Raw genomic sequence first — 17,086 nt, forward strand, 5'->3', positions numbered from 1 at the left:
TGAAAGAGAGGGAGGCTATGATTTACAGGGAAAACTAAATTTAAAGATTCATAAAGTATGCACTACATTGTCACAGGTCATTGGAAGGAATTCACCTGGAAAAATATTGTCAGATTTTTAATTACCCTCAAATTAAAACAAATGCAAAAGGGCCTACCGAGTTATGGGAATTGTTGGAGAAAATGTGGGAGTGCCCTTGCAGACCATTTTCACATTTTCTGGGATTGTCCAAGAATTAAGCCTGACTGGATTGAAACGATGAAAATGATTAACACAATAATGGGGCTTGAGATTAAACATGATTTTTGCAGTTTATCTTGGAAATCTACCACCCACAGTCAATTCTAGAGACAAATACCTGATTAATATAATGCTGGCAGCCTGTAAAAAAAAGCCATAACAAGAAAATGGCTGAGCGAAGAACCCCCAACAAAGAAGGAATGGATTGGAATTATTAAAGAAATATACAATATGGAAAAACTAACTTTGTCGTTGAACCATAATTTGGACAAATTTACTAATTCTTGGCTAAAATGGACATCTATCCCAGAAGATGTGACGCCCCACTAGGACAACACCTTGTTTTTCTCATGAGAAACACATATATGTCAACATCTGTGTGTTTTACTGTCAACATGTGTAAATATGCATTCCAGGAAAATGTGCACAAGTGTTTATGAAAATGATGGATGTAATTATGTCAGCAGGTTTACGGAACATGATCTGATGCAACATGAGAATATATGTGACTGATCTGACATGGACTGAAACAGGACAACACCCAAACGAACTCCACCCTCTGATCAGGATGGGAGAACGCTGGGACTCACTGACCCACTTCTTTATCATATTTTAAATTTTGATACGGTCCTGTCTGCACTCGTTGACGTCTCGTTTCGTATGTCTTCACTTTTTTGTTTAATTGTCTGTTTGTTAAAAAATGTAAAATCTGTTAAAAATAAAGCATATTAAAAAAAAAGTATGCACTACGTTAAAAAGTTGTATCAGAGGAACTGAGTTTAGCTAATATTTTTACTTACTGTGTATGTGAGAACTCAATATTTCCAACCGCTGAAGTCATTTATCAGAGCTACCGATAATTATAAATATTACCTGTCAGAACACATCCAGTCATAATGTACGTACAGAACACTGTTTTTAAATACCTTATTTTATTATTATCACAAAGAGTCTCTGCTCCCTTAAAAAACAGGTTTAAAGTTGACCCATCGAAAACAGGATCATCCCAACATCCTGGACTGGTGTCTGGAGCTGTGTGAAGCAGACTGCTGGACGTCATCCTGTCCTTCTGTGAGTCCTCCAGTGGTGGACAGGTCATCCTGTCCTTCTGTGAGTCCTCCAGTGCTGGACAGGTCATCCTGTCCTTCTGTGAGTCCTCCAGTGGTGGACAGGTCATCCTGTCCTTCTGTGAGTCCTCCAGTGGTGGACAGGTCATCCTGTCCTTCTGTGTGTCCTCCAGTGGTGGACAGGTCATCCTGTCCTTCTGTGAGTCCTCCAGTGGTGGACAGGTCATCCTGTCCTTCTGTGAGTCCTCCAGTGCTGGACAGGTCATCGGTCCTCACACTGGACTGTAAATGTACGTTTGAACAGCCGCTGTCATTTCATCTGGAACTGGAGAGCGTCTATAAGTTGTACGATCTCTGCAAAGTAGTCATCGTCTTCTTCTACAGTCCTCTGTGTCTGGACAATTTCCAGGTACTGGACCCTCAGTGAGACCAGGGAGCCTCGCAGGAAGTCATCTGAGCGGTACTGGTCCAAACACACCGGCGCCATCACCAGTAAAGCCTGCAGAGCCTGAAGAGGGGGACGGACACACAGAGGACCAGGTCAGCTCCAAAAGGACTGGGTAAAGTGTGGAACAGATGGACAGAGACGGACACAGATGGACACAGATGGACAAAAATGGACACAGATGGACAGATACGGATAAAGACGGACAGATATGGACAAAGACGGACAGAGATGGACACAGATGGACAAAAATGAAGAGATGGACAGAGATGGACAAAAATGAACAGAGATGGACAGAGAGGGACAAAGACAGACAGAGATGGACAGAGACGGACAAAGACGGACAAAGATGGACAAAGACAGACAGAGACGGAAAGAGATGGACATCCTGTGGTTTAGAGTGACCCCCCCCCCCCTCCCTTTTTTTTTTCAAAATAGAGTTCATTTATATCACAAGTGTCAAACATGCGGCCCGGGGGCCAAATCCAGCCCGCCAAAGGGTCCAATCCAGCCCACGGGATGAATTTGTGAAATGCAAAAATTACACTTAAGATATTAACAATCAAGGATGTTCAATCTAAAGTGGGTCAGACCAGTAAAATACTGTCATAATAACTTATAAATAATGAAAAAAAGCAATTTTTTTTCTTTTTGTTTTTAGTGTCAAAAAAGTAAAATTACACAAAAATGTTTACATTTACAGACTGGCTTTTCACAAAAAATATGAACAATACATTTTAACAATATTCTGCCTATTATCAAATATTGTTTGTATTTGTAGATCCGTGTGATCTGTAAGTTGTGATGCACATGTATAAATAATAAACTGAGGTGTAATATTGTTAAAATTACACTTATTTTTCTGAAGAATTTTCATGTTGTTCATATTTGTTCATGTTACGTTCAAGTACGGTTCGTGGATGTAAACATTTTAATTATGGAATTTTACTTTTTTCACTCAAAAACAGAAAACTTTGGAGTTGATATTATTTCTAAGTTCTTATCTTATTATTTATATTATTTCACTGGTCTGGCCCACTTTATTTCACATTAGGCTGAATGTGGAACTGAACTAAAATGAGTTTGACACCCCTGATTACCTCCGCCAGGGGTATTGTGATCACTTTGCTTTGTGTGTTTGTTTGTTTGTTTGTTTGTTAGCAACTTTAGGGGAAAACTATTCTATCCATCTTTCCCAAATCTTCCCCACAGATAGGCCTAGGCCCTGGGACCAGCCCATTACATTTTGGTCCCAGTAGGCCAAAGTTCAAGGTCACAGCAAGGTCACAACATCTACAGTTTTCCATCTGACATCATTGAGCAATTTTCCAAAATTCATAAAAAATTCAAAACGACTCCAATTAGCCTCCAATTGGATCCACCCGTAGCTTAGAACAATATCTTGTATCTGGAACTAAATTGTCCACATCCACTGTGGAATGTGGACTCTGTGGACATTTACATTTAACACTGAAAATCCCATTTACCACACATTTAAAATTAGAACTCAACAAACATTGATTGGAATTTAATAGAATTGGACAGACACATGACTGGTACCAAGCTGCAACTTTTTCTGCTGTATGGAACAACCTGGAAACTGTTGAATTTAAAAAGAAACAGTCGATCCACACATGCACACTGTTTGCGGTGCTTGGCGGAGGTTTGCGTTCTCTGAACACTTGTTTATATATTAGTTGAATACTTTTCCATTCTGCTGTGTGTGACCCATAAATCCCTATTTCCTGTTTGTGTGGGTGTCTTTAGTACCTTCTCTCTGTAGTCGTGCTCAGATGATGCCAGCAGCTGTGGGACCAGACTGCACCAGCCCTTCTCCAACAGCTCCCCCTGCAGGGACACCTTCGAGTACTGACGCACACGTTCCTGATGGGATGCGTCCTGAACCGGGTCCGGACCTGCCTGGGTCATGTGCTCCTGTTGGACCAGAGGAACAGTCAATGAGGATCGCCCCCGCCTTAGTATGTCCTCCATTAGAAACATGAACGAGGCAGCGGTCGGACCTTCTCGCTGATCATGTCGTATAACATGGTGACTATGCGTGTGCGCAGAACCGCGTGGTCATCGGCCCTGAACAGCTCTGCCAGCACCTGCAGCCCACCATGCGACAGGAAATGCCGCTGTGCAAAGGGGAAGTGACGTAGAAGGGAAGCCACCGCAAAAAGTACCTGTGAGGACGACAGACATGGAAGAAATGTGGACCTGTTGTCATTCTTGTCCTGAAACTACTCTACACTTATTCGTTCTTGTGTGAGCACTCTTCCAACTTCTGTTCTAAAACTGAAAAATGTATCATATCTAAAAGTAATGAAAAAATAACTATAACATCTCAAAATGTAATAGGGATGTAATGATTACCGGTATAACGATAAACTGCGGTAAAATTGCCAACGGTTAGTATTACCGTTCAAATTCGAATTATCATGATAACTGTGTTTGATTACCGCATTTTCCGGAGAAAACGCCACTGTAAAGATCTGCTTTTATGTCACATATCTGAGTATAGTTTTATTACAATTTTAAATATGTAATATTTGGAACCAATATTCACTTTGAAAGTCTTTGAAAAGGTTCGTTAAGCATCTGTGTGTTATTTATGCAATAAATTATATACATTTTTCAAATCGGATTTTATATTTTTTTGTGTTTTTTGTCCTTTTATGTTTTTATAGTAGGTTAAAGTGAAAAAAATAATAGCCAGATGAAATAAATGAAGTTGTGCTGAAAAAACAGATCCCAAACATGGGTATAGTAAACATTTGTTTATATAATATAGAAAGGCAAAATCAAAAGGACTGAAAAACAGACAAAATAGGCTCAGACCACTAAGGGTTAATATTTGAATGTTTTTGCAACAGAAGATACATTATGCCTATTATTTTATTTGTGTTTTTGGTTTTGTTTTTTCAAAATACAACTTGGTTAAATTATTTCAGTGTGTATTAGTACTTTTTGAACATTTTGAGCACATTTTCAAGAACACTGCGATAATAATGATAAAAGTGATGCTTTTGGTCACAATAACCGTGATATGAAATTTTCATATCGTTACATCCCTAGTTGTGAGTGACCTAATGACCACTGGAAAATGTGAGACCAGCTCAGAACGGCTTCCGGCCACAGTAAATCAGTACGTGAGCAGGTGAAGCACCTTCTTCTTGACAGCCAGTGGTTGTGAAGTGGCCAGGATGGTCAGCAGTGTCTGCAGAGCACCGCTCTCCAAAGCCTTCACCTGAACCGCTGGGTTACTGCAGGACACGCCCACCAAGTCACATGGGTGACGGTCAAACATACACACATATATACAGAAGGATAACATACACAGACACACACACACACACACACACACACATTAAAGCAAGAAAGTGATTTAGTAAAAGTCAGAAGTCAGTCTTTGAAAGATTTATGGAGGATTTATCTGCAAAGAAAACAATCTATTGTTAAATTAATATAGTGTAAAGACTGTTAAACCTTCTAACTTAGAAAATAACATATTCTTAAAAATGAAAGTAGATTTGAAGGTATCTGGAAACCTTTTGTTGTTGTGTTGGACAGACCAGACTGTATTTTCTTTCCAAACAACTTTGTACAAATTAATATGGAATGCTTCATATGTTTACCAAAGTCCAATAAAGATATGCTTAAATTCATTCTAACTAAAAAAAAATAAAATAATAATAATAATAATAATGAAACGTGCAAATCAGTGTGTAATGTCAGCAACAGAACTTGACACATCATGATGCTTTTGTACCAGATCCATTTGCACTTTAGTGGAAAAGTTAAAAACAACAGGTGTATTTTATTCTTCATTTGTATTTGTGTTATATTTTGTGTTATTTTCATCCAGTTACTCCTTTTACATCATTTACATCATGTTTATCTTGTTGGAACTTTTTTGGTTTTTCTTCCTTTTAATTGTTTTAGTTATTTTTGACCTGTTTAATGTTTTACAGAATTTTTGTCCTCTTATGTTTGTCATCTGTAACTCACAGGGGTCTTCTATGGATTATTTCACCAATTTAGTTCAAAATCAGTCTGTGTTGCAAAGAGAAAAATGTAAAAATATAGCAAACCTCAGGGTCCACCTCCTGTTGTAGTTATTAGACTAAAATTTACATAATTTTGCACAATTTATATAAAAAAAAAATTATAGTCATAATCCAAAGAAAATGAAGTATTTGAAGTGAATCTGGGTCTGGCCAAGGGAAGGTTAACATCTGGATCAAAACATACATTTAAATTCACCTTTTGAAGACTTCTATATTTTGAAAGTACATTACATCTAGTATCCAGCACTAGTTTAATTTTTTTACAAAAATATTTTAAAAAATACTTAGATGAAGATCAGACCTTTCTGGGATGATATATTTGTCGCTGTGAACACAGTTTTCAACCAAACATTTTCTAAAGATTTAAAGTTAAAAAGAAAAAGTTGTTGACGTGGTGATACATGTTTACAGCTTGTTCATAATAATAACAATCAGTCCATTATGTACGAACTGTGACTGGCTTATTCAGAGTTAAGACAAAATATAAAACAAGAAAATGAGCTTGTTTCACCTGGACAAAGCAGAGCCCAGGACGAAGGCGGAGCTCTCCTGGATCCTGGAGTCAGAGCTGTTCAGACCTTCTACGATGAAGCCCAGACCTCCCATCGAGCACAGGGTCTGAGCGTTATCCACCTGAACCACAAACATACACATGTCAGCGGACCGGACACCGTGTGATCAGACGCAGCGCTCTGATCGGCGTGTGTCGGTACCTGATGGACCAGATATTCCAGCTCCAGAAGGATGTTCAGCTTCTGCTCTGTGGTGGAGCTGCTGCTGTTCAACTGGTCCAGGAGCCGCCGCAGGATCTGGATAATAACACAAATAGAATAATAACACACCATGACACAAAACGACAAAATGAGGAGCTACGGTCAAGTTTTGCATCAGAAAAAACATGTGACCTATACTAGGGCAGTAAGTGAAAAAACTGTGGCACAAGTCAACGTTACTTTGGAGGAGTCGACTAGTCGTGTGTTATTCTCTCTCTCCCTTCCACCACCCGACAGCTGGTGGGCCGTCATTCAGCGCATGTCGATACTCTCATCTTTATACATGAAAACATGGAGCGCAGTGAGCGGTACTGATGCACGGATCAGCGGACCCCAGTCGGGTTGGTACGGGTCCAAAAACTGTCACTTTATTTGCGGGGCGGGTCAAAAAATTCCACAAAGTGGCTTAAAAAAAAACAAAAAAAAACCCAAAACCCGCGCATCCCAAAGCCAAGACTGATTCTGATATCCTTTAATAATAAAACATCAATAACCTGAACAAATATGAACAACCTGAACTGTCTAAAGAAAAATGAGTGCAATTTTCACAATATTCTGCCTGTTTTGTGTCTTGGTAGATCTGATCTGTAATGCACATGTAGAAATCATAGGTTGAGGAAAAATAATGATCAAATTTTTCTTCTTATTATTTCTTCTTATTTGTCTTCAGAAATTTCAGTTTCTTCAGGTTATTCGCATCTTTTTTGTTTGAATAGTTTGTAAAATGTACATGTTATCATAATTTAATGTTATTTTTGGCATATAAAAAATTTGGAGTTGTTATTATATTATTATTTGACTGGTCCGGCCCACTGGAGATCAAATTGAGCTGAATGTATGAACTGAACTAAAATGAGTTTGACACCCCTCATTTAGACGGTGACGTGAGAATGGAAGGTTTTTCAGATTTCCACTCTGGAAGGTGGTTTCACTTTTTGGCGTTTTCAGCTGCTTCTGTCTAAATGAAAAAGCACATCTGATCAAATATTTAGTCATTTTCACCCAACAGCGTTGTGGTGTAAACTGGGCCTCAGCGTTAGTCTAAAGCCAAGAACCATGTACCTGGACATCGGTCTCCACCAGGAGGTCCATCTGAGCCATGTCCCTCTTCAGTTCCTCTAGAGGACGGTACTTTGATAACACAGAGTCCTGCAAACACAGAGCGAGCAGAGCACACCTGGGTTTTACACAGCGTACTGTGCAAAAAAATACAAAGTCCATAGCAAGGTTATTATCGTTAACGAAAACTAACGAAATGATGAAAACTAGAAATTGAAAAAACATTTTCGTTAACTGAAATAAATAAAAACTGTAATTAAAAGACAAAAACCATAACTAACTGAAACTGTATTGTGTGCTTACAAAACTAACCAAAACGGATAAAAATTATGGATAAAATTCCCTTCGTTTTTGGTCTTTGTCAATGTCGGATTGATATGAAATCGATTTATTTTATATGACGGCGAAGAAGATAAAAACATTGACAAAACTAAAATTAATTCTAAAACTAAACTAAAACTAAGCATTTAGAAAAAAAAATGAAAACTAATAAAAACTAGTAAACCTGCTCTAAAAATGAATTAAAACAAACTGAATTAGAGAAAAAAAAGTCTAAACTAAATAAAGCTAAACTATAATGAAAAATCCAAAATTATTAGAACCTTGGTCTGTAGTGACTGTCCGAGCAGCACTGTGGATTCAACAGTACAGAGGACACATGTTCTCCACAGGATCAGCTGTGGTACGTGTCATCCTTCATCTTTAACATTATTATCTGTTAAATTCAGTTCATTTAGATCAGGGGTCTCATACATGCAGCCCGGGGGCCAAATGTGGCCCACCAAAGGTTCCAATCTGGCCTGTGGGATGTTTTTGCAAAGTCAAAAATTCCACAGTCTTGAATTGAATTAAGCAAAAATAATTTTTAGCTTGAATTAAGCAAAAAAATCTTGAATTAAGTAAAAAAAATCCTGAATTAAGCAAAAAAATCTTGAACTAAGCAAAAAATCTTGAATCAACAATGTCACATTTTTTTCTTTGTTCTAGTGGAAAAAATAACATTAAATTCTAAAAATATTTACATTTACAAACTCTCCTGTAACAATAAAATGTGAATAACCTTAACAAATATGAACAACCTGAAATGTCTACAGAAAATTAAGCACAATTTGAACTCTTTTCTTCCTGTTCCTCAGAGTTCAGTGTCTTTGTAGATCTGATCCAGAATGCACATGGACTAATGAGAAGTGGAGGAAGAAGACTGGGAAAATCGCACGTATTTTTCTTAAGACATTTCAGTTTTTTTCAGGTTATTCACATCTTTTTTGTTTGGATAGTTTATGTAAGTAAGTATTTTCATAATTTAAAGAGTTTTTTTTGCACTAAAACAAAGACAAAAATTGTCAGTTGTCATTACTTCTAGGTTCTTCTGTTCTTATTTTACTGGTTGGGTCCACTGCAGATCAAATCAGGCTGAATGTGGAACCTGAAAGAAAATGAGTTTGAGAGCCCTTAGTTCGATCTTATCTCTATCCTAACTGTATACAGTAGTGGTACCTGCTGGTTGTGGTGTTTGTCGACAGGGTTCATGTCCTCCTTAATCCTCTTCATGGCTCTCTTCAGCTCATCGGGGCTGAATGAGGACCGGACCTCGTCATCGTCCCTGTGGAGGACAGACTTTTAAAGAGGCACGAGAACAGGATGATATGAAACCACAGTGATGAAAGATGAACAGTCATTTAAAACTTCATTTGAATTAGTAATATCTATATGTCAGATATCTATACACTACTGTGCAAACGTTTTAGGCGGCCTTTAGATTAGTTGTTTTTGCAGCGTTGAAGTGAACATTAGGGCTGTGTATTAGCAAGAATCTGGTGATACAATACTAATCACAATACAAGGATCATGACACGATATATCACTATATATCATGATACTGTATAAAAGGCCATTTTTTGTTTCTTTTTTTTTTTAAATGATTATTTCCTTGAATAATTGAATTACACCAGAAATCTGCACAAACACTAAACACATTTTTATTTGATCCCAACAGGATCTAATGCTATATCACAAAATGTTCCTGTGTTCAAACTGAAATTCTGTTTTACAGACATTCCAGTTTCAGATCCTGTTCAAATGTTCAGATTCTATTAGTTCAGAACGAACATCAGAACAGTATTTGAGTTCAATCCCAACAAAGGAACTACCATCTGCCTCTCAAACGATAAAAAGTGCTTTTAGGATGCTTCAAATAATCATTATTTAATAAAACAGTGTTAAATAATAATAATAAGATATACACAATAAAGAAAAACAAAACACAAAAATGAACCTCCGTCATATCTGCATTTGAATAAATACCTAAAAATATCGATACAGTACTTTTTAATATCGATACAGTATTGTGAAATGAAATATCGTGATATATTGCAGAGCTGATATTTTCTAACACCCCTACACACTACAGTAAAGTACAGCCACGGAAAAAATTCTTAGACCATCAAAAGTCATCAGAAACAATGGTTATGCAAGCCGGTACCAACTCCTGTGTGTGTCATGTGACTAAAACAGAAAGAAAACATGGAATGTCTAAAAGCACCGTTTTTGTCAGTACAATGACAGACACTGATGGAAGAACTGAAGTGATTTTGGTTTTTATCAAGAAAAGATGGAAAATGGCAAGATATCAGCTCTGAAATTAAACTACTATGAGCTGTTTTTGTTATCATTATATTTGTCCAAACAAATGGACCTTTAGTTGGACCAGGCATTAAAATGAACATGAAACTGAAGTAAACAAGGGGTGGTCGAATCATTTTTTCCGTGACTGTATGTACAGCGGTACCTGAACGCACCAGGCTAGTTTGGACCCCAAGAGGCTTCGATGCAGAGAGAATGAGGCTGATTCAGTAGAACTATGTATGGAAGTAAATCTGTCTCATCAGATTTTGAATTATAAAAGCTATTGAATTTCTAGCACTGAATTTTTTTTGCACTGAAATTAAGTATCTGAATTTTTTGTCTCTGAATTCAACTATGTTCATAAATTTTGAATAAAAAAATTCAGATACAAAAAATTCAGATGCAAAAAAATCACATGCAAAAAAATCAAAAGCAAAAAATTCAGATGCAAAAAATTCAGATCACACATCCGTGCTGACTGTCTTCCTGCATCGGCGTCACATGACCAACCTAACATAACTTGACTGGCTGGCTGTCGGTTCGACTTGAGATAGAATCAGTTATTTATCCTTGGTGTCCCGGATGTGTGATATGAATTTTTTGCATCTGAATTTTTTTTTTTCTAAATTTATGAACATAGTTGAATTCAGAGACAAAAAATTCAGACACTTGGCATTTATAATTCAAAATCGGATGAGACAGATTTACTTCCATCACTATGTGTGCTCTCAGAATAGAGGAAATTCAACATCTATGATTTAACTGCTTTGTTGCTGTGGAACTGTTCCATGCTTGTCTGTGTTTCTGTCAGTGCTGGAGGACTGTATGGTTTTGAGTCCGTACCTGTGTTCCATGGTCCAGTATTTAAGCTGCTCCTCCCCCATTCGGACCTCCCTCTGACCCGTCTCCAGGTTCAGCCTCACATGTGACCCAGCTGGTACTGCCTGCCCTGCACTCACATACACACACACAGGTGGTTTGGAGTGGAACTAAAGCAGCTGCCATTGGATTTTTAATGTCACTGTTGTCTTTTTAGTCCAATGGCCCAAAGGTCTCATGGACTATTGCAGGGCTGTCAAACTCATTTTAGTTCAGTTCTACATTCAGCCCAATATGATCTCAAGTGGGCCAGACTAGTAAAACAATAACAGTGTAGGGATGGAACCATATGAAAATTTCATATCACGGTTATTGTGACCAAAATTATCACGGTTATCATTATTATCGCGGTATTGTTGAAATTGTGCTCAAAATGTTCAAAAAGTACTAATACACACACTGAAATTATTTAACCAAGTTGTATTTAAAATAAATAAATAAAATAAAATAAAATAATTGGCACAATGTCCCTTCTGTTGCAGAAACGTTCAAATATTAACCCTTAGTGGTCTGAGCCTATTTTGTCCGTTTTTCAGTCCTTTTGATTTTGCCTTTATATACTATAGAAACAAATGTTTACGATAACCATGTTTGGGATCTTTTCTTTCAGCACTTCATCTATCTCAACTGTCTATTATTTTTTTCACTTTAACCTACTATAAAAACAGAAAAGAACAGAAAACACACAAAAAATATATAATATCCGATTTGAAAAATGTATATACTTTACTGCATAAATAACACACAGATGCTTAACGAACCTTTTCAAAGACTTTAAAAGTGAATATTGGTTCCAAATATTAGGTAAATACAATTAAAATTGTGATAAATTAAAACTATACTCAAATATTTGACATAAAAGCAGATCTTTACATAGGTGTTTTCTCCGGAAAAGTATGGTAATCAAACACGGTTATCATGACAACTACAATTTAAACAGTAATACTAACCGTCGGCAATTTTACCGCGGTTTATCGTTATACCAGTAATCGTTACATCCCTATAACAGTGAAAAAGTTAAATTATATTATGATAATGTTCACATCTACAAAGATTCCTTGAAAATCTGAATAACATGAACAGCTTGAGATGTCTTAAGAAAAACAAGTGCAATTTTAACAATATGCATCAGTTTATCATCTGTACATATGCGTTACAACTCACATTACAATTACAAATACACAAAACATTTAATAACAGGCAGATTATTGGTCTTAAGACATTTCATGTAGTTCATATGTGTTCAGGTTATTCACATTTTGTGTAAAAGGATCATTGTTAATGTAAATATTTTCATTTAATTTTATTTTTTTACACTAAAATAAAGAGAAGATTTGTGGTTCCCATTTATTGGTTATTATGATAGTATTTTACTGTTCTGACCCACTTGAGATCTAATGTGTCTGTATGTGGAACCTAAATTAACATGATTTTAACACCACTGATTGTTAATATCTTCAGTGTAATTTTTGCATTTCACAAATTCAGTGTCCAGTGCATTACCTGGTTTCAGTGTTTGCCACTTCTCAGTCGGTTGGACCACCTCTACAACTTCTTCTTCTTCTTCATTATCCACAGTTACTCCTGCTTCTGGCTCATCCTGGCCTCCTCCTCTTCCTCCTTCAGGATTCTCCACCACAGTCAGGGCACCATCAAACTGCACACCAACACAGAATGAACTGCTGCATCTTTTTCTACTCAAGTCCACACTTTTAAGATGTTACATCAAATTTCCTGAACATTGAAATTCAAGTCTACTGGATAAACTCAGCTTTCTTCAGAAGAGCCACTTTAAATGTCCTTTCCTCCATCTGTCTCACTTTCGGTTCACATTCTCAGTTAAAACACTCCTAAACTATTTCAGTGTTTGGTTGTTTTACTTAAATGTACTCGGGTCCTGTACATTTTAATGTTAAACCTTTGATCATAATAGTTCTGAATGTTCTACTTGTACTCTGTGGGTCTGTGAAATGTTTGACTGTTTGGTCTGTAACGTCACTTTCCTTCTGAACGTGACCCGTTTGTGTACTTACTGTTGGGAAATGCAGCATGTGGTTAGGGATGGAACCATATGAACATTTCATATCACAGCTATTGTGGCCAAAATTATCATGGTTATCATTATTATCACGGTATTGTTAAAATGTGTTCAAAAAGTACTTATACACACACTGAAATAATTTAACCAGGAAAAAAAACACAAAAAAATAGGCACAGTGTACTTTCTGTTGGCAGAAAACGAACAGAATATCAAACACACAAATGTGCATCAAAGATGGCCCCTTAGGCCATTGTTTTCCATAACAAGTTTGACACTCTCTCTCTCTCTCACATATACACACACATTATATATATATATATATATATATATATATATATATATATATATATATATATATATATATATATATATATATATATATATATATATATATATGGGCTGGGCAAGTTAACACGTTATTACCGCGTTGACGCATTCATTAAATAATGCCGCTAATTTTTTTTTTTTAATCTCCCATTAATGCCGTTTTATTCTAACTTCTATTCTTCTGCTTGTGTGCGTGTAGCGATTAGCTGCAGATAGACAACAGGTTTACCAAGAAAAGCCAGACACCCAAAACTTGTGTCCAAATCTGTTCCTGTAGACTCACTGTAAAACTGACACATACAAACAAAATATGTCTGAGTTCTGTTCACTGCCTTAGTACATTTACATGGCATTACAACACCGAAAGGACAAAACATACATTAGTGACACTTATTCCCACCACTAGAGGGCCCCCTTTGTTTACTTTGAACACCTGAACATCACATATTATTGGGCTTATTAGTATTAGTACTGATTAGTGGGACTAAGACTCCTGTCAATCACTCACAAGTGGAAATAAACTGGTGTGGACACAAACATGTGTAAAAGTAGCAGTCTGTTCCATGGACATTTTCATTTTAAATGTCTTCAGATGGTGGGGTGAGAAGGACACAGGTGTTTGGAAGCACTGACATGTGCAATTATTTTTATCACCAGAGTACTTCCAGTCTGAAATATCACTGAAAGGAAATACACACTGTTGATGCTGCAACCCCACCCCCCCCCCCCCCCCCCCCCCCCCCCCCAAATATAACTGTGCGATTAATCATGATTAATCGCAGAAATCCATGAAATTAATTGTGATTAAAAATTTTAATTGCTGCCCAGCACTTATATATATATATATATATATATATATATATATATAATATTTATTTTTTTACCTTTGGCACAATTGGCCATTTTCTAAATTTAGAGTGTGCTTTGTTCAGTGTACAGGAGGTTTCCGTAGTGTTACCTGCAGAGCCAGGCTGTGGTGACAGCAGTGGAACAGCAGCAGGACACAGACCAGGGCTGAGCAGCTGAAGGACACTGTGCCCATCTGAGTGTGTGTCTGCACCATGAGGACTGAAACACCGCAACCAGGGGAGGGACAAGCACAAGGAAACACCAAAAACTCCATCAACACCTTTTTTATCTCCTGTATTTTTTTTTCCAAAACCTTCTTTCCATAATGCCGTATACAAATAGATCAACAGAACATGGAAAAAAAATATGATGCTCGAGATGAGGCAGGAAGAAATTAAATATAAATACATAGATAAGTAAGTAAATTAAATAAATAAAAGTAAAAGAATAAACAAGAAGGAGAAAAACAAATGTACAACTTAAATTCGTTCCATCAGGCTTTAGTTTTCACATGTTCAGAGTTAGTGCAGGAGTTCAGTGTCCCAGTAGGATTTAAGCAGGACTGACAGACCACAGAGCTGGGCTTGTGTTTGGCACATCTGCTTGCATGCACATGAAATTTTGCTAATAACGAAATGAGATTGAGAATCTCCATCAACACCTTCCATGGTTCATGAGAGACACGAACACGTCAGTCATTACCTCAGATGTGTTTTTGGAAATTAAACTGAAATAATGCGGACACACGAACCCAGTCCGAACAGCATGAACATATCAGACACAACACTCCTGAATACAGAACATTAGCTGCTAGCTAACATATGGCTAGCATACAGCTCCATTTACAGGTTTACGCACATCTCTAAATATCTAATGTGTCTCACCTGTTCCGCTGATGTCTCTCTCTGTCTGTCTGTCTGTCTGTCTGTCTGTCTGTCTGTCTGTCCATCTACACTGTCAGTCTGCCTCCAGCCTGCGGAAGCTTCGCTCTTCTTCTACGGAAGCCTCATTGGTCCACGTCAGACTGCTGTTTCTTCTTCTCCTGCTGTATTTCCGGCAGATACATGGCCCACCGCACTCTGCTGCCCCCTGGCGGCCAAAAGTAACTCGCACCACTTGGAAACCATTTCTGACGGTGGTTTCTTGCAGGTGTTTGGGTTTTAGTGGGATCAGCAAATGTCCTTACAGAAACAAGTGGTGCCAGGAACTACAAACCCCGCCCCTCACAAGTATTCTATTTTTTTTTTTCTCAACTTTATTGAAAATATTTGGGTATACAAGACATAAATTTTGAACAAACTAACATCAAGATGTCAAAAAGAAAAAGCATTTGAACAAATAAATTTAAGAAAAAAATGCAGAGATTTAAAGACACAAAGCAGAAGAGAAATAATAGTATAAAAAACAACAACATATCTAACAAAAATAAATGAATAAATCAGCGAGTTCAGTCTATTTTAAAGAATTCTTTATAAATTGTCAGGGTGCTAGTGCTTTTTTTTGTTAAAGATAAATTCTAAAAATCTAATATATTTTTCGAATTCCATCAGGAAGATTTTAAAATTTGGGGAATGTTTTGGTATATTCATTTATATTTGCTTTTTAATCTATCTTGTTAGTTTACCAGCCGACAGGCTATAAGCTGTTGTCGTCATGCAGCGTCCAGCGTCGTCTGTCGTCCGCTACAAAAATTTCAATTGTCTTCTTCTCCGAAACTACAATTCTGATCGACTTCAAACTTGGTATACAGCTTCTTTACGATGATGTCAACACAAGGTATTGAAATTATTTGGATCTGGATCTGATTCTGGATTTGGTGCGACTTTGAAAAATCTCCCCATTATAACAGATAGGAAGTGGATGGATGCAATAACTCAGTAAATCTAAATGATCTCCAGTGTAAATGTCTCCAGTCCAGCCCTGATGGGGAGATGAGCCAAACATAATGTCCACATGCTGATCAGGATCTGCTTCTGGATCTCGAACTGACGCAAAATTTAACATGGGCTCTTATGGGGAAAACATTTCAATCATCTTTTTCTCCCAAACTCCAGTTCTGATTGACTTCAGACTTGGTATACAGCTTCTTTACGATGATGTCAACACAAGGGACTGAAATTATTTCAATCCAGATCTGATTCTGGATTTGGTGCTACTTTGAAAAATGTTCCCATTATAACAGATAGGAAGTGGATTTGAATTTTTTTACAGATCTGACTGGAATATGACTAATTGGAATATGACATTGGCTATTTCTGTAAGATAATAAATACACAGAACTGGGTGATAATAAATGGCATCCGGATACATTTCCCAGAGCTTTTAATTTGGCCGGTAAGCTACAGGGCCATTGGTCCGATTTTTATTTTATTCTTTTATTTGGGTTTTATTTATTCTTCTGTATAGCACTTTTTCCTTTTTGTACAGTTTCTATGTCTTTAAATCTATTCTGTATTTTATTCTTCTAGTTTGGTTTTAATTATTCTTCTGTACAGCACTTTGGTCCACTGCAGTTGTTTAAAGTGCTTTACAAATAAAGTTGGATTGGATTTATTTTTGTGTATATGAAATTTTCCAAATAAAATGATCAAATTTACAACAAATTCTAAATTACAAATGTCATGTTCAAAATATGTAATTACATTTTGAGATGTTATACCTCACATGTATTCTAGTTTATTTTGTCATGGATCCAGCTGATGTCATCACGT

The 17,086-nt window shown here is 36.9% G+C and overlaps 1 protein-coding gene across 1 annotated transcript; it reads right to left on the minus strand.

Moving 5' to 3' along the window:
- Nucleotides 1-1,021: 1,021 nt before the first annotated feature.
- sil1 (SIL1 nucleotide exchange factor) lies at nucleotides 1,022-15,380 on the minus strand. The gene is made up of 12 exons (XM_030146400.1): nucleotides 15,260-15,380; nucleotides 14,485-14,594; nucleotides 12,662-12,815; nucleotides 11,123-11,228; nucleotides 9,152-9,257; nucleotides 7,658-7,744; nucleotides 6,536-6,631; nucleotides 6,334-6,455; nucleotides 4,922-5,018; nucleotides 3,774-3,938; nucleotides 3,523-3,687; nucleotides 1,022-1,815 (listed from the first exon to the last, which is right to left on the minus strand). The coding sequence occupies exons 2-12, from the start codon at nucleotides 14,587-14,589 to the stop codon at nucleotides 1,618-1,620; spliced, it is 1,401 nt and encodes a 466-aa protein (XP_030002260.1). The 5' UTR covers nucleotides 14,590-14,594; nucleotides 15,260-15,380; the 3' UTR covers nucleotides 1,022-1,617.
- Between the last annotated feature and the right edge of the window lie 1,706 nt (nucleotides 15,381-17,086).

The sequence above is a fragment of the Sphaeramia orbicularis genome, chromosome 10 (assembly GCF_902148855.1).
Source record: "Sphaeramia orbicularis chromosome 10, fSphaOr1.1, whole genome shotgun sequence".
In the NCBI taxonomy this organism is placed as follows: domain Eukaryota; kingdom Metazoa; phylum Chordata; class Actinopteri; order Kurtiformes; family Apogonidae; genus Sphaeramia; species Sphaeramia orbicularis.